We start from the raw sequence: 18752 nt of genomic DNA on the forward strand, positions 1-18752 counted from the left end.
GTTACAGACTCCGCTAACACAGAAATATTACCTCGGGTTAAGAACTTTGCTTCAGGATGAGAACAGAAATCATGCGGTGGCGGAGCGAGGCCCCATTAGCTAAAGTGGTCTTCAGGTTAAGAACAGTTTCAGGTTAAGAACGGACCTCCAGAACGAATTAAGTACATAACCAGAGGTACCACTGTAACGGGAAGTGGGGCTGTACTGCTGGCCCCGCTGCCAAAGTTGCACAGCTCTCCTGCTAGCGGGGGGTCCACATCACAGAATGTGGACATCTGCAAATGTGAAGTATACACAATTCAAACAAATGGTTCACTGCATTTAAACAGGTTTAGGATTTGTAGTAACTAAGCACACTCACTTTTTGTCTCTGCAGGCTGCTCTGCTGCTGTTGTGAACGGGTTGTCCGTGCCTGAAGCAGCCATTCTTGGACACTGGGGCTTTGAGAAGTGGCTAGATCTGGTTCACACTCCTCCTTTTCCTGTATAGCACCCTGCTTTAAATGAATGAATGAATGAATGAATGAGAGGGTGGGAGGAGGAATACAAGCGGAATATGAATTTAGAGAGATAGGATTATCATTCTCAGGTCTGGATTTGTAGTCTCCTACTTCTTCGAGAGATTAATAAATAATAATAATAATAATAATAATAAGTCCTGCTTTAATGTGATTCTGGTACTTTAATGTGATTCTGGCCAATGCAATTCTGGGCTGCATCAATAGGAGTATAGCATCTAGATCAAGGGAAGTAATAGTGCCACTGTATTCTGCTCTGGTCAGACCTCACCTGGAGTACTGTGTCCAGTTCTGGGCACCACAATTCAAGAAGGACACTGACAAACTGGAACGTGTCCAGAGGAAGGCAACCAAAATGGTCAAAGGTCTGGAAACGATGCCTTATGAGGAACGGCTAAGGGAGCTGGGCATGTTTAGCCTGGAGAAGAGGAGGTTAAGGGGTGATATGATAGCCATGTTCAAATATATAAAAGGATGTCACATAGAGGAGGGAGAAAGGTTGTTTTCTGCTGCTCCAGAGAAGCGGACACGGAGCAATGGATCCAAACTACAAGAAAGAAGATTCCACCTAAACATTAGGAAGAACTTCCTGACAGTAAGAGCTGTTCGACAGTGGAATTTGCTGCCAAGGAGTGTGGTGAAGTCTCCTACTTTGGAGGTCTTTAAGCAGAGGCTTGACAACCATATGTCAGGAGTGCTCTGATGGTGTTTCCTGCTTGGCAGGGGGTTGGACTCGATGGCCCTTGTGGTCTCTTCCAACTCTATGATTCTATGATTCTATACTGTAAGGAAAGCTTATGTGGCCTTCCATCTGAACAGCATCTGAACAGCACCTCAACTGCGATCTGAGAAACTTAAATGTTCACTAAATAGTTTCTGAATACTGCTGATGTTAAGTATCTACTTTGTGCCATTTAGATTCCAATTTGATTTGTGTCACTCTCTTCAGCACATTTCCCCTTTACTATTCTCCAGAGCTATGTATAGCTGCAGATTACAGAAAAGCTACTGCTTGACCTCTTCAAGGTCAATATTCCAGGCAACAGGTGTTTGCCATACCATAATGTAGAACAGTTTTGGGGTTAAGAAAAAGCTCCCATACATTTTAATTTTCAGTTTCATCTGCCATGAGATTAATGACACAGGTACACTATCCTGCTTCAGGATTAGTGATCAGATGGGTTTGCCATTTCTCAAGTACTGCTCAAGTCTCTGGTCACTAATCCCCAGAGAATTCCTTATGCCCTTAACATGCAAAGAAGAATTATACGTAAGTAGGGAATCACATGCTTACAAAGAGGTTTTGGTTTGTTATGACATCAAGTAGGGAGATAACATCCAAATGGATCAGGGAGGAAGTTGTCTCTTTCTGTGGTTTACTAAAGGCTGCTCTTTCAGCAATTTAACGAGCTGCTCTTTCAGCAATTTCATATATAAAAAAGTTGGCTTTGAAGATGGTGATCTTCAAATATTGCTCCAGGGAATGTTGTATGGATACGTACAGCGGAAGAACTGAATCTCAGAGGTAGATAATAATACTTAAAAACTTGTGTGTAGTTCTTAATACACTAAGTTAGCCTAACAAATATTTTAGCTGAATATTAGGATCCTGATCCAAAGAGATACAGAGCAAGTTCCGGTCAAACGTAGGAATTGCCTACACTCTACCCCATCCCCAAGGCTCACTGCTGCTTCCATATCACATGAAGCCATTGGCAGCATTAAATATACCCTAATGTGAGAAAACGCTGCCAGGAAAAAATGTGGATGCACACATGTATGTAGGTGCATGTGAGTAAAGGATTCTTTTGGGGGAATTACAGCCAGTGTTATCATGAAATAAAAGGCATAGAACTTTTAATGTCAAATTTGCCTCACACCCTAAAATAAATGCATGCACCTTAAGCCAGTGAAATAATTTTGCTGCTGGGAATAGTCTTCTGCTTACAGGCATCATACGCAAAATGATGGTGCACAATTGTTGTTTTTTAAAAGCACTTGCCTCTTTCTCCTGTCTAGGAGATATGTGAATGAACTGATCTAAATTAATAACTAAACTTGCAACATTTTAAAAAGTGCTTTGGGGGCACAGGGCAAGGGACAGACAAGGCTACAAATCCCAATCTCTGAACACAAACAAATATAGGCTCCAATTCAAGCAATTTCCAATTGAACAATGGCAAAGAAGAAGACAAAGACAGGGAGCAGGCTTTAATAAATTTAGCTCTCCGTAAAGGTGATAATAAAGAAATTAAACTGTAACTTGATGGGTAAATTCTAACTGACAGGAATTTAATTACTGCCAGGTGTATAATAATGACAGCCTCTTCTTTTTCAAATTTTCCCCAACCCACAGAAGGAAAAAATGCAAACCCAAACCCTCCCCCTTAAAGCCAATTAGGAAGAGCTCCTTACTTGGATGATGATCTGCTTGTCGTGGAGGACTCTCTGCAACTCCAAAAGGCTTCCCTTTAGGGTTCGGAGCTTTATTGCCAGCTGCTCTGCCTCGTCCTTGGTATGAGCTCTTCCTTCCATGAGAAGGTTTTCGTTATGTACAGACAGCTCAGACAAAGCCACTACCTTCTGCTCAATTTCCACAAGCATGTTCTGAAGCAGCAGAAACAAGGAGGCAAATTCATACATCTTGCAGCATCCGCAGGGGCCTACCTCATCCTCATCCAAGCTAAGAGCAAGGCAGATTTGCATTGTTGCTCCACAGAGTTTTCCACAGAGCCTTCACAAATGTGCTTCCAATATTCTGCATTTCCCAAAGCTCTGACTTTTATTTTTACATACAAGAAACATCCAAAACACAAGAGTCTGCATTGTCTGAAAGCAAAGACTTTTTCACAGCACAGACTTTTTTTTGCATTTCAGTGATATTTAGATGCTTAAATGCTCTAGTTTTTTACTGCATCAATATGTCAGAACCTATGACCCCAAGATAATGGCAATTAGAAGATTATGGTTGCTCTCTTCTCCTCGTTTTGCCACTTCTGCCTGTTGTATGCAGGGAGATCCCTTTTTCTGCGCTCATCTCCCTTCCCTCCTCCTCATTGCTCTGATTGTATTGATAAGCTTCTCTGCTTACTGTGGATCTTTCTGATTGGTGCATGAATGGCCCTAAGATCCTCCACATAATCTTCTTTAGTCTAGAAAGAGATTTATGTCTTTGTAGTGACAAATCTCTGGCATGTTTATTTTGAAATGCAGGTAAGTACTTCCACAGCATACCAAAACGGGGACAATATTCTGACAACAAGTTTAAAGACTTTTATTTAATTGCCCTGAGCAATTTAATCTGATGACAATTAAGTCAGAAGGAGGAAACGTAGAAACTTAAGGATTGTTTTAAAATGGCAAACCAATCTATTTAATTCCCACTTTTAAAATCTTTATTGCCAAAACTGTCATTCTCAATAGGCTTCTGTGTCTGTGGGGGTGTTGATATTAGCTCAGATTTGAGGTGCATATGGTAAATTGGCTTCCTTAAAAATGTGGTTTTAGATAGGATCAAACACATGAATCAAAAACAGTTTTAGGGGGCATTAAAGAATATAAGCATGTTGCTACCTAATTTCATTAAGTTCATAACGGACTCATATCTCATGTTCACTTGTTTAAATCACAATCTGTGATATATACCTAACAACAAGCCAGGGTTCTGAAAGGGGAGCACATGAGTTGAAAGCTTTGCTCAAGTTTGTTCCATGGCTTAGCATTCTATGAAAACACAGTCAGAGATTAACTCCAGTTTGTTTAAAATTTAAGGTGATTGTGATAATTTATTAATTGCCTTCTACAAAATCATCATCATAAAAATGGGGGGGGAGTTAAAAGTGCAAACAAAAAAGAGATACACTTAAAACAAAATTTCCAATCTTTCCTGTGGCTAAAGTAGAGAAGGAGAAAGGAGAGGGAGCATGGGAGTTCAAAGCTCACTTCTGTTCACTCATGTAACACTAGACCATCATTTAGGGAAGAAATGGGATACCTGTGGCCTTCCAGATGCTACTGAATCCAGTTCCCATCAGCCAAGGAAGCCAGTGATCAGGAATGGTGGGAGTTGTAGTCCAACAACATTTTGAGAGCCACAGGTCCCCAAATAATGCATTAACCCACTTAGAAGTTTTACTACAATTAAGCAGTAAGCAAATTTTGTTACAAACAAACAAACAAACAAACAAACAAACAAACAAACAACTAATAGTTTAGTGCTATGTCTGAAATGAGCAACTCAGTCCTTGAGTGTGATCTCATTTAAAGAAGTGAGCATGAGACATGAGTCTGTTATGAACTTAAAAAGCTTTGAGAATTCTGGAACACTTTTATTTCTGCATACTGCTTGGATAACCGAGTAATATTATTTGTTGATTTCTTTAAAAATGAATAGGGAACACTTATTTGCTCTATTTGAAAAAGTAGGCCCAAAACACAAGATTTTCTATTCAAAAGTTCCAGTGATTAAAACATTAGGACCGTGTCTAATTTGCAAGCTGCACAAACTAGTTCTGAATGTCATCTGTCTATTTAGCCAACACTTGGTTTAGACACTGCTCATTCCACCTTCCAGATGTGGCAAAGTTTCAAGAGATGTGCAGGTGCTACATGCACTGTAAATGCAAAAAACAAATTTTAAATGCACTGCTCAACACATGAATATGAGTGATATGCATGTGAGGAGTCCTAATTAAAAACACATACAAGAAAGCCCTATAAGTGCATCAGAAGTAATATTTAGACATGATGGTTGCTATTTCACCTGACAGTCAACCAGCTGGGAATCCATATCCATGGGTTCCTCAACAGTAACCGATGAGGTGTCCAGTGTAGCTTTCGTATTCAGGAGCCAGTGGTCAAGTTCATCCGCTTCAGTGCGATATCTTTGCAGAGCTTGCTCTTGCCGTTGTTCTTCTAGTTGCTCATTGAGTTTCTCCTAGTAATTAGATGTGGCCATTATTTGCAATTCTTTCGAGTTTGAAGGAACAAAATAGATGGGTTGGATCTACACTTGAACTCCATGGAGTGCTGCTCAAGTTCAAGGAAAGGGGCAGATGGCAGAGTTTGCCAGTTCTTTTCTCCTCAAGCCCCTGAAAAGTTGCTGCAGAGGGTTGGGAGACCTTCGTAAACAGTGTTTGAGGTGGCACTGGGGGAAGGGGGCAGATCAGCTAAAATCATCACCTCATTTGAGGTGGCACTGGGGGAAGGGGGCAGATCAGCTAAAATCATCACCTCATTTGAGGTGGCACTGGGGGAAGGGGGCAGATCAGCTAAAATCATCACCTCATTCCCTTTCTTCAGGGGAAGCCTGCACTGTATCCTAATTTGTCGAGGGACAAGTTTTGATTCACAGAAACCTCATACATGTGAATAGTGGTGTAAGAATTTTATAACAGAAAGTGGCTTGCTGAGAGGAGAAAGGAAGCACTCTATATAACTCTACAGCAGATTATAATATGTACTCATTTAAGGTGAGTTCAGGTAATTTTTTCTTAACACCGTGATGTGTGCTGAGCAGCTTAACATAAAAAAATGGAAATTAAAGGAATAATTTAAGAAATGACAGGGAATAAAGAAGAGATGTGGAAGGCAGCTTAGTGTGAAAGGAGAATCAAGCAATTGGAAACATGGCCAGAGACTCAAAGAACAGTGCAGAAGGAATCTTACAGATTCATCTTACAGATCCACACAAGGTAAGGTAATATGATGGATTAGTTCACACAGGCATGCACATAAATAAAGTTCCTACTATGTGTTTAAACAGCACTCAGTGATATGCAGCTGAATGCATGAATAGGCTCTACTGAAAAGCACTGGTGCCACGTGAGGTAAGATGCAAGTTCTGCAGCCCTCGTCAAGTGATAAACATGTTACAGCAGCAAACGAAATGTAGGGACACTTGGAAATACTTGAAAGACCATGGAAGGCCTTACTGATTGAAATTTGTCAGGATGAAAACTTCCTTTCGGTATCTTTGTACCTCAAGCAGCTGCCGTTTCCCTGAAGCTTTCATCTTAATGGTGGCCATCCTCTCTGCTAAGACTGTAAGCGTAGATTGTAGAGCCAACTGGTCGGCAGCATCTGTATCTAGTGGTTCAGACACCAGCTCGTCTGCTAATGAAGTTTGTAGCTCACTAATTTCATCCTGAAGCATTAGGATCTCATCCATCAAAGCCTAGTTGTTGTTGTTTTCAAAAAAATCACAGGATAAAATTGGGTGGGTGAGTGGGAAACATTATCACACAACTAGAAAATACAGACTTTCAACATATTTTCAGGGCAGACAGTACAACTGTGCCAGGAATTTGGATTTTAAGACTAAAGACCTGTAAGTGAACAAGAAGCAAACAATTTATCTTGCCATTCATTTATTTTTACCTGATGTTCAGCCATTTGGCTCTCTGGACTCTTCCCAACCCCCAGGCTTTCATTTAATTTCACCTCGATGGCTTCCATTTTTGTGGATGTAGACTGGAGGGAGTCTTGGTACTTCTGCTGGCGTTCAAGGGCCTCATAGAGGGTACGTTGCTTTTCACTAATCTACAAGTAAAGTAAACCGTGACTAGATATTCAACTCTTTAAAAAAACCCAACAAACAATTCTTTATTCAATAAAGTAAAAGAAACTGGCATTGATATACCACATGAGAACAAAAATACACAATATATGGAACATAATATACAGAACATCATAAAAACCCAAAAAGGGAGGGAAGCAAAGTTATACATAATAAGAGAAACACCCATGGAAGCAGGGAGTGGAAGATAATTTTCCTGCCCTCTCTTCCTCTCAGCAGCCCCCACCCTGTCCCCTCTCACAGGGATCTGATGAATTGGGTAGCTGTGATGCAGGAGAGTTGAAGAAATGGAAATGTTTGCCCATAGAAGAGTGAATTATGTCTGAAATTTTATCTATTATAATTACAAATCACATCATTATGCTATAATTTCCCTATACAGTGGTACCTTGGTTTAAGAACAGCTTAGTTTATTAACAACTTGGATTAAGAACGCTGCAAACCCGGAAGTAGGTGTTTTGGTTTGTGAACTTTGCCTTGGAACAAGAACATGTTTCACTTCCTGTCGAGTGTGTTCCATTTGTAAATTGAGTCCCCCACTGTTATGGGAAAGCACACCTTGGTTTAAGAATGCTTGGTTTAAGAACGGACTTCCGGAATGGATTAAGTTAGTAAACCAAGGTACCACTGTAGTTGGAGCTTCGTATGATCTCTGATGCAGTTTGGCTGCTGTGGACATAGTGATACAAAGCTTTGCACAAATGTGTTTGTTTTACACATGAATTTGCATAAAGAGTACAGCACATGGTTCCTGGGATAAGCAGTTGAGTCCACACTGCTGCCATTCAACATGTTACGGGCATTATCTCCATGTGTTGGCATGGATGTCTGCACTGAAAAAGCCTACATAGGAGCTAAGAGGGAGTCAATTGTGGATTACAGTGGTGCTTCGCAAGACGAAATTAATCCGTTCCGCGAGTCTCTTCGTCTAGCGGTTTTTTTGTCTTGCGAATCAACCCTATTAGCGGATTAGCGGATTAGCGCTATTAGCGGTTTAGCGGCTATTAAAGGCTTAGCGGCTATTAAAGGCTTAGCGGATTAGCGGCTAAAAGGCTATTAGCGGCTTAGTGGCTTAGAAAAAGGGGGGGGAGCGAAAAAAATCGGAACACTCGCAAGACGTTTTCGTCTTGCAAAGCAAGCCCATAGGTAAAATCGTCTTGCGAAGCAGCTCAAAAACGGAAAACCCTTTCGTCTAGCGGGTTTTCCGTCTTGCGAGGCATTCGTCTTGCGGGGCACCACTGTATACTATTTTTATACTGCCCTTCAATCATATTCCTGGGGCAGTTTACAAGAATGAAACATAGGGTGGTATCCAGCTGGTGCATCCCAATTTCTTGAACAACAGAACTTTCCTCCTCCTCCTCTTGAGCACACCCCACAAAATCTCTAAATCTGCTCCTCAGTGCTGAGGAAATGCCTAAAACAGATTTAGGGGTCCATGTGGAGATGGAGAGAGGGCAAGTACCACTGTGCAAGTGGAAATCCTTGTGCTGGCAGGACACATTCACTGAATACGACTCACAATAAACTTAAAGGTCACAGGATTATAAAAGCAGTCTACAGCAGTAAACGAGATCTACAAGCCTTTGGAAAATTCTGATGCTGAAAAATAACAGTTGGGTGGCAAGCAAACCTCTCTAAGGAGAGCATCCTGCTATTGGGACACCACCACCAGGGCAGCTCTGTTTGGTAATTGCCTACCTCACCTCATAAAAAGGTACTCACCTGGAGACAGGTAGTCCTTCAAGTACCCTGGGAGCCACTGCAGTTGGCACAGCACAGTTGTGATATTATCAGAATACCCAGTCCGAGGTGGAAATCTAGCAGCCACATTGTTAAATTATCTGAAGTCAGAGCTTCAATAATGGAACCTAATTGTCTCTGGCCTCACTACTTAAAAATAATGTATGCCTTCAGAGGCTTTGGTATACTTGATGAACTTATTCAAAACCTTCAAACTTTCTGCATAGAAACTTCCTTACAGCTAAAATGCCACCACACCAGTTGGTTCTCTCCCTCCCTCTCTCTCTCTCTTTTGTCATGCATATATTTGCAAACAATCCACTCTGACACAATCACCTAAACCACACAAAAAATTATAGTAACATCTCTCCTTTTCCTCCTTGCACCAAGAGACTTACCACATTCTTCAGTGTTTCCCAAGAACGTTGTAAATCATCCAGCTTGGCACTAGTGGCAGACTCTAACCCCGGCTCAGAGGATTCCTGAGTGGATGAGGGGCTGGGCTGAATCTTTGAAGCTTCTGTCTGCAACTGTTCAGCAGATAAGGCTTGGTAATAAGCAATGTCCTATGAGCATGAAGCACAACACAGCAGTTTCAAAAGACATAACACACTCTTGAAAATGTCAGTTTATTCTTGTTTACTGTTGTTGCTCTGCACAGCTTAAATTTACGGCTTATCTTCTACAATCATTATTTGTATGTATTGTTGTTTTTATCTTTTGTTTTTAAGTAAATTTCCCAAGAAAACACCCACAGCTCTGCTCACAAGCCATAGCTCTGTGAGCTTTAATATACATTGTTAGTCTTATAATGAATCCTTCTAATGATGGTCCCTCCATCTAGCAACCAATATAGGCAGCAAGTGGCTGCAGAGCCTCCTTCTTCGATTCTGCTGCTAGGAAGGTAAGAGTGCTGTGTGGATCAACACCCCTACTACAACTGTCACACCCCTACTACAACTGTCACCTTTAGGCAAAATAAAAAGACAAAAGTGCTGCTACTTACTCATTGCTACTATGACTCTCCCTCTTTGATCTGACAAACTTGCATTTTTAACTCACTCAAACTCTAGGTTGGCCCAATGCATATTTCTTACTTAATTTCCCATGTTACAAAATACATTGCAAAAAATAAATAAATTATTCCTGAGGTTCTTGTATTTTACACTTGCAATGCAACTAAACTTTGCAAAGTCAATGGCTCATTATCTCACTTCCTACATTTGCTTTGCTTATTATTTTAACCTATCAATTTCCTTGTTGAATCACAATAGTGGTGCGTTTTTGCTTTTGTTTGGAGCAAGAAGTACTTGCTACTAGCTTACAATAATTAGGTAATGAATAAATTGTTCTTGCTCTGTTCCCATTCTTTACTAGTGAAGGAGGAATCAGTTTGAAATGCATTTATCCATGGGAAATGGTAGTTCTGACCTGATCAAGCTACACCCGAATTGAACCTTCTGTTGAATTGAGCACTTGCTTACAACTCAAGCATTTTATTTTTAAGAAAAGCTCCAACAAATGATATACTGGCACCCCCCAGTAGAACTGATTACATATATATCTCATATGAAAGAGTCAAGCCTTGTGCTATACCTTACTTCTGCAATATTATGTTATAATACGTAACTATGTATATAATGCTGTATTGTGTTTTTAATATTTGGTTGGCAGCCGCCCAGAGTGGCTGGGGAAACCCAGCCAGATGGGTGGGGTATAAATAATAAATTATTATATTATTATTTTTCCTGTATATGCAGCATTCTGTGTATTTGTTTATGTGCTGGTTATTTTAGGAAACTTGCAGTATATAACTGCATACTATGATATGCATAAAATGCATATAATAACCATATAATAATTACGGTACGTAATGATGCATATAATATGTGAGGAAATCTATCTATGAGAGAATATGCAAGAAAAGCACATTATTTTTCATTGAGATCAAGGAGTGAAACAGGGAGAAGAAAATATCTGATTGGATAAGCTTGACATCAAGGTGTGGTTTTTTTAGCCCTGCATCTCTATTTTTATTCATTGCATTATACCATTAAATATCAAACAGCTTCAGAATGCTCATTAATTAACAAAGGTACCTACAGTGTCAATTTGATAGAGCTGTGCACTGTAATTACTGAAAAGAGAGCTCATGTTGAAAATAAAGCAATGGAATGGAAACAATTTAATCCACATTTACAAAAGTCACCATCAATAACGAAATAATATTAGAACAAAGGAAGATCTTTGCAACTACCTAGTAGCAGAAAACATGCAGATAGATAAAGGGACAACAAAAGCTGTGTTTTGTCAGGATCTTCTGTAATGCTGAAAATCTTGTGCATGCTCCCATTCTTTTATCCGTATCTCCAGTATCAGATAATTGTAGAGCTGGAAGGGAACCCATGGTTCATCTAGTCCAACCCCTTCCAATGGGTAAAGGTAAAGGACCCCCTGACGGTTAAGTCCAGTCAAATACGACTATGGGGTCATGTGGCCAGCATGACTAAACTGCTACTGGACGCCGTTTACCTTTTTGTCACAGCAGTATTTATTTATCTACTTGCACTGGCATGCTTTCGAACTGCTAGGTTGGCAGGAGCTAGGACAGAGCAATGGGAGCTCACCCCGTCACAGGGATTCAAATGCCAACCTTCTGATCGGCAAGTCCTAGGCTCAGTGGTTTAGACCAGTGTTTCCCAACCTTTTTTGGGCAAAGGCACACTTGTTTCATGAAAAAAATCTCGAGGCACACCACCATGCCAGATGGGGAAAGGTCACTTTTTACTTATGTAAAAAAAAAATAAAAAAAATAGTAACAGCATAGAAGGTAATGGTTAGGCTAGCATCCCTCTTCCAAATATGCTAGGTTTTTATTTGCAGGGACTGTTCTACATGGGAAAGCATTCAGCACTGTCATTCTCCCATCTGCCATCTGAATTGGTACTATTCTGGGTCAACTTACTCTGCTGCATGTGTAGATGAAAATGGCACCAAGTGTGGGGGAGGGGGCAGAACAGGTTTCAGATACAGGATATTAAGCATACACGTACTTCAGATTGAACTGGTTGCTTGCTTTGCAAGTTTTCATTTCCCAAATGACTGCCTTGGCAAGCGCAATACCTACCAGGCTCAACGCCGGTCTCGCGCTGCCGCTTCCCGGGCTCTCAAGGACCCGGGAGGAGGAAGGCGTGAAGGGAATCCCGAAGGCGCGAAAACCTCGCGCATGCGCAGGCCTTCCGCCTGCGACAGCCCAGTAGGCCGGCCGAAGCGAGCGGCGATGGGATGTGGGAGGGAGCTCGCTCGCCGCCCCGCGTGTGCCTATGTGGGGCACGTTACAGCCCCGTGACGTCAGCGCCATGCAGGCAGCCAGGCAGGCAGACGGCGAGAGCCCCGCGCTGGGCGGCCTCTCCTCGCCGCCGCCGCCCCGCCTCTCGCCGCCCGAATCGCCCGCCTCCCTCCCACGGCACACTAGGCAACGTCTCGCGGCACACTAGTGTGCCGCGGAACACCAGTTGGGAAACACTGGTTTAGACCACAGTGCCACCCACTCCCTTAACACCTTGCAATGCAGGAATCTCAACATGCGGTCCCTCATCCAATCTGAACCCATGCTTGACCCTGCCTAGCATTTCAAGTGTGCTAGGAGTTTTAATGCTGCACCGCATTTATCTATTATATACATTTTAAAGAACAGCATGTAGTTTCACTTTAAATAATAATATTAAAACAAAAGCTTCATGTTTTTTTGCCCTGAGAAAACACTTCCAAGTTAACTGACAGGACAAATAAGGAACTGCACACTGAGGACCACACATATTTGCACACATCACAATTGAATGAAAGCCAGCAGGGAGATACCTGGTTAACAGAAGCATCTGTATTAGCCACAGGTGAAGGAGAGCGACAGGCAGGTGGAGAAGAAATCTCACTGTTGGTTCCCTCTTCCCCAGACTCCTCAGTAACAGGTGACAGAAGTGTGTGACAGCGACCAGCAGTCATCTGCCACGGGAAATGCAATCCCAAATGACAAGAAGATCATTCAGTCACCACAAGGATTTTTATTTAATGCAGTCATATGCTTAGAGTTCTAACAGACCATAGTTTAAGAGCCTGTAGTTACATGGTAAGCAAATTTCAAAGGAAGTCAGAGCCCCTGTACCTTTAATAACTGTGCGTGAGAATTTTATTTGGCAGGCAGTTTTCCTCACCTTACTATGAGAAAATGTTCATGCCCAAGTTCTCTCTTTTCCATAGCTATTAGACCTAGAAGCCCTGTCCTCCCTGGCATCTGATACATACCAACAAAACAGTATTAATAATGTAGACAAAGAATGAAAGTTTATTTACTCTAGTTCTGAAGTATTTAAGTGATAGCATTTTTGAGAACATATTTAACTTTATCCACATACACCATAGTTGTAGGAGATATCACAGGAAAATATTGGAACATTCAGCTAGGGAAACATGTACCTTTCTACTAGATAAAATATATTTGAGGAATGTTGCAGAAGAAAAGCAGATCCACATGTAAAGATACTGAAAGCAATAAACACATACAACTTAATAGTAAAGCATCTCCTATGGATTCTTTATTCCAGCAAGGTTTCAACTGCTATCCAGTGTACTTAAAAATAAAAAGTTCCATGCATATGCAAAATAATAATTTCAATTTCCCCCTCTCCCAGTTCTTCACTTAGGTATACCAAGGGAGGATAATGCACAAAACAGAAAATAGTAGTAATAATAATAACCTCTTGGGAGTACAAAGTGAAGCTATATTTTGTTATTTTATAAATGTGATTTTATTTGGTGGTTCCGAGGAATTATCCATGTTTAAAAAGCTGAATTGCCAAAAGCCACACTCATACACACCCAAGGATAACAGTAATTGCTGGTTTGTAAAACTGAATAACCACAGCTGCATAAATTTGAGCTCCAGTGCATTCTAAGCAGCAACACCCAGACATCTCATGAAGACAAAGAAACAACATGGACTGTAGCAATCTTTTGCATAATAGTGTCAGAACCAGTATTGTACATGACTAGTGGCCTCAGGAAACAGACAAATTGTACATTTATTGCTTACCATTACTACAGAGGGGTGAGCTGAGTGTGCTGAGAGGAGTTCTTCTGAATCCAGCTCCTCCATTCCTTCTGAAAGTCCTTCCACTTCTGTTACTGTTAGAAGCATAGTGGCGTGCTTGGCTTTCATTGTTAGCATCTTGCACTTGGAATTCAGAGATGCTATTTGCTCCTGGTAGCCTTTGATCTTCTGTGCCAGCTCCTGAGGAAACATTTTCTTCCTTGAGAATCATATGCAGCATGTAGAGGCCGTAAGAAGGAGCAGCAATTCTGCTTCCGTTAGAGAAAGACCGGCTTGCTTGTCTAAGGTCAGCCAATAAAATCACAGCTCTGTGTTTCAGAAGCCCTACCTCAGCAGCAGCAGTGGCCGAACAGCAGGATGTTGATTGTGGAAAACAAACATGTCAGGCTGCATCGCGCTACATACACACAGAGAAAGGCAGAGCTAAACCACCGAACAGAAAGCTATGCAGTGAAAATGGAAAAGCACCATGGAAAATCTTTCCTGCCTGTCACTGATAGAAGGGGTGTCTGCTAAACTCACATTATCATTTCTGGGGATAAGCAAATTCTGCATTAAATCCTGCTGAAAACAAGAAGGGAAATACTCATGTCTGCCGTGTGAGATACTAAAATAAGCTGAAAGTCCCCAGATAAGGCATGCCAAGGAAATGAGGTCATGCAATGACTTGGAAGTTTAAAAAAACATGCAGCATTCATTTCTGACCAGACTGAATACAATGAACAGAGAAGTTAATGCACAAGGCTGTCATGGATTAACAAACACTGTGGCTTTCTTCTTGCTTTGTTCTAAAATGCTGGGAGCCGTGATAAACTAGTAGCTTGCATTTTAATATCACTCTGCAAGGTATTTATTTTCTTTTAACTGCCTGTTTAGAGTCACAGCTTGGACTGGGTCCAAATTGTACTCCTGAATAAATTAGCTAATTCTGTACTAATGCTCTAGTTGAACCCTCTCTGCAGCAGCAAAATTACACACTTAAGAATACACACTATTGATTGCTGTTTCAGTCTAGTTTTGTAGATTATGTATATCACCATGGCACAAGAACGTAGCTAAGGCATTACAGGTAGATCAGCTAAATATTTCCAGTCAGGTTTGTAAGAAATGTGTATGAGGGGACAGCACTGGTTTCTGAGGGCAAAGGCACAGCACTTTGAAAGGGGCAACAATTACCGTAGCTGATATCTGACTCTTTGTAAACCCCTGAGCTTTTGCAAGTGCTGATGGCAGCTGATTGTTAGCACCTGTAAAGATCTGTGACTTTGCCTGTGCAGTTCAATTTCAAACTGTGTTGGCAAACAGGTTACTTGGTGCTATATTTGATATCAGGTGATTCACAAAAGTAAACAAAGGATGGAGTAATACTTAGAGGGAAAACATGACCATTTTAAACAGCAGATGTTTAAAGCAGCAATAGAGAATCACTGAGTGGGGGAAAGTGGCTGTTTTAAACAATGGCAGGTGTTTGAATAGAGAAAACAGGGGATGACACTGCGGGGTGAGCGGCAGTTTGATACACAGTTTGACCACAGCAAGAAAGAATTTAGAAAGACTCTGCTATATTAGCTTTTGGGTGTTAGCTTCTGTGTTGTACCCATCTCTGCTACCTCTCCTTGTTAAAACTCGTTTGTTTGTTTTTAAATGCCATCAGTGTCTTTCCATCACTACTTTTAAGGCACATGCTCTTCCTTTTTATGATTAGGTAAAGGCACCCCTGACCATTAGGTCCAGTCGTGACTGACTCTGGGGTTGCGGCGCTCATCTCGCTTTATTGGCCGAGGGAGCTGGCATACAGCTTCCAGGTCATGTGGCCAGGATGATTAATCCACTTCTGGCGAACCAGAGCAGCACATGGAAATGCCATTTACCTTCCCGCCGGAGCAGTACCTATTTATCTACTTGCACTTTGATGTGCTTTCGAACTGCTAGGTTGGCAGGAGCAGGAGCTCACCCCATCGTGGGGATTTAAATCACTGACCTTCTGATCGGCAAGGCCTAGGCTCTATTGTTTAACCCACAGCGCCACCCGCGTCCCTTTTAAGATTACATTTATTTATTTATTTATAAAAACATTTCTATGATGCAATGTCATAAAATTTCAGCGCAATGTGCAACACCACAAAACACAGTGAAACACAATATATATAATCATTAAAATAGTTGGCTAATTAAACAGCTTTCAAGAGACACCTGGAAGTCAAAAGCGAGGAACCTGCCACATCACTGCTAGAAGAGAGGTCCACAGCATACGACTGTTTACACTAAATGCCTACCTTCTAGTTGAGATCTCTGTAACACAAGGGACAACTAAGAGAACTCCTCACTAATCTGAGTGAATAAGCTGGTATGCAAACGTGCAGGTATTCTGGATCCAAATTATTCTTAAATCAGATGTGGACTGTACAGACCTCAAACAGAGAACATCTGAAAAACAGAGGACTATCCTCTGACAGACCTTCAAAATAGAGGCCTGTCTTATTTAAAGTAGGACACATGGTCAACCCTATTTTTTCCCTTTCGAAAGAGCATTTTCTGACTTCATATGATGTTTGCTTAGTTTTTAGTCCTCAAAAAAAGCAGGACGATTGTTAGATTGTTTTCAAAAGTATTCAGCTGGAACAAAGTGATCTCATGCCATTGGTCCCAAACATGTTTTTACAGTCTGACAGCTCAGAGCAAATGAATTAAGTATAAGAGAAACTCCTGCAAAGCTTAACCTGAATGAATGCCTAAGGGCTGGAGTAATTTCACAGTGAGATAGCCAGTATCATGAAACCAGTCACTCAGGTTTTTAATGGATCTTTTTTTCCACCTGTGAGACAAGGAATCAATGCAGAATGCTTAACAGCCTGCACATCTTTACCTCCCAACAGGATGTGGTGATTATTGCCTTGTTTTTGCATATTCACTTCTTGCATGAATAAATCAGCAATGGAATTAAGCCAAAGGGTGCCTGATAGGAATGAGATCCAAACAGGAATAGACAGAGGTATGTGACTCATATGAAATGATAATGAAGCATGGGATAGCACAGCTGGGTTCAGGCACCAAAGCCGAAATCAGATACCAGGAAGTATATTCCATTTCTGCTTTGAGGTTTTTAGCCAATTAACTCATTTATTACTGATTAACATTTGCTGGTGTTGGGGAAGGTCAGCAAGGAGTGGGCAGTGGTGGGTTGCCACACAGCAGAGGATGAGAAGCAAGAGGAGGCAACTGGCATGCTCCTTGTAGGCCACATCTGCTGCCCCAAGGCAACTGCCTCACTGGTGGACCAGCCCTGTGGCTTGGGAGGAGGTTTATATGTTGATTCTCATGCTGCTGTTTTAATGGTATGTCATTACTAGCCACCATAGGTCTCCGATGCACAAAAGCTGTGATATAAGTGTTTGATTTTATTTTTACTTTTACTTTGTAACAGGGCGAGAGGATCTGTTTTCTCCTTGAAGACATGTACTTCGTTAAATTTAAGAAAAATAAGTGTATGTCTTAATTGTTCAACACAAACCATATTCAAGAGACTCAGATCTTGCAATATTAAACTTTACACTTCACACCTATGAAGAAGAAGAAGAGTTTGGATTTGATATCCCGCTTTATCACTACCCTAGGGAGTCTCAAAGCGGCTAACATTCTCCTTTCCCTTCCTCCCCCACAACAAACACTCTGTGAGGTGAGTGGGGCTGAGAGACTTCAAAGAAGTGTGGCTGGCCCAAGGTCACCCAGCAGCTGCATGTGGAGGAGGGGAGACGCGAACCCAGTTCCCCAGATTACGAGACTACTGCTCTTAACCACTACACCCCACATCCAAGTCCAATGGCATATTTGGACAAGCTACATCCAAGTCCAGTTTTGCTTCTGTGCAATGGCACTTAAGATTTTTAAATGACTGCCAGCTATTGCCTACAGACACTGGGATATACCTCCCAATGCTGCATATATAAGTTGTACAGTTGGCAGTGCATCCATATAAAATGGGAGAGGGAGGGATTGAAAAGCCCATTTGATATAGTCTCTTCAATGGGAAATAGCTACTGTTGTGGAGAGGAAGCAGCAAAAAAGGGGGTTGATATATATATTTTTTCCTCTCCAGTCTGAGTCAGAAGAGACAAAAATGCCAGGGTCTGGTATGACTGCAAGAGTTACCGGTAATACTCTGGAAAATGGGAAAGGAAATGGAAATTTAAGTTTCAGGAAGTGCAAATGAGTTACAGATTAATCTTAGGTACATTACCTCATGGCATGAAATCTGGGCTTGCAATTCTTGAATGTTGCTTGTTGATATGGGCTTGTCCTGGATCTCACGATGAGCTCTCTCTATTAGTTGCTGTAAATGTTTCATCTCTTGTTCATATTGCTCATACTGTACTACTGCTTCCTAGAGAGGAAATATGCCAGGGCCAGGGGGAATACAGTGAAAGCACACCAGAAAATAAAACACCTATTGTGTACATGTGTGTATCATTCTCTTTAGGACTATAAATGCTATAAAAAGCTAGATATTTGCAGTGCAAGTAAGACGCCATTAACATTTTTACTACTAAATACTTTTTTTAAACTTACACACTTTAAATCTGACTTACAAAGTAATTAATTTGTTCCAAATGTTTGTTGCAGGGTTATAACATAATTACTGGGGGATGGGATGCAGATCACTGATAAACCAGAGGTCTAAATTTCATTCCAGGTTGTTTATCATGTGAAAAACGAGTGGTTCAGTATTTTTAGTTTGTAACTTCTGAGAGATATTGCACACTTTCTTTTGAGTAATATAGGCAACAACCATTTTAGGCACGTCCAATTGA

At 41.2% G+C, this 18752-nt stretch overlaps 1 protein-coding gene across 20 annotated transcripts in view; it reads right to left on the bottom strand.

The window, feature by feature from the left end:
* Positions 1-18752, bottom strand: part of SYNE1 (spectrin repeat containing nuclear envelope protein 1) — a 273458-nt gene that overhangs the window by 85841 nt on the left and 168865 nt on the right. For 11 of the 20 annotated variants that reach the window (XM_083496328.1, XM_083496315.1, XM_083496317.1 and 8 more), the window contains 9 exons: positions 18182-18325; positions 13927-14124; positions 12699-12839; positions 9236-9403; positions 6896-7057; positions 6498-6692; positions 5280-5453; positions 2933-3124; positions 362-496 (listed from right to left, as the gene is read on the bottom strand). In XM_083496328.1, coding sequence (XP_083352454.1) covers positions 362-496; positions 2933-3124; positions 5280-5453; positions 6498-6692; positions 6896-7057; positions 9236-9403; positions 12699-12839; positions 13927-14124; positions 18182-18325 — 1509 coding nt within the window. The remainder of the gene's footprint in view (positions 1-361; positions 497-2932; positions 3125-5279; positions 5454-6497; positions 6693-6895; positions 7058-9235; positions 9404-12698; positions 12840-13926; positions 14125-18181; positions 18326-18752) is intronic. The other 9 variants (XM_083496322.1, XM_083496321.1, XM_083496309.1 and 6 more) reach the window with 4 other exon arrangements.

Source organism: Podarcis liolepis (assembly GCF_965112155.1).
Source record: "Podarcis liolepis genome assembly, chromosome: 3".
Taxonomy (NCBI): Eukaryota; Metazoa; Chordata; class Lepidosauria; order Squamata; family Lacertidae; genus Podarcis; species Podarcis liolepis.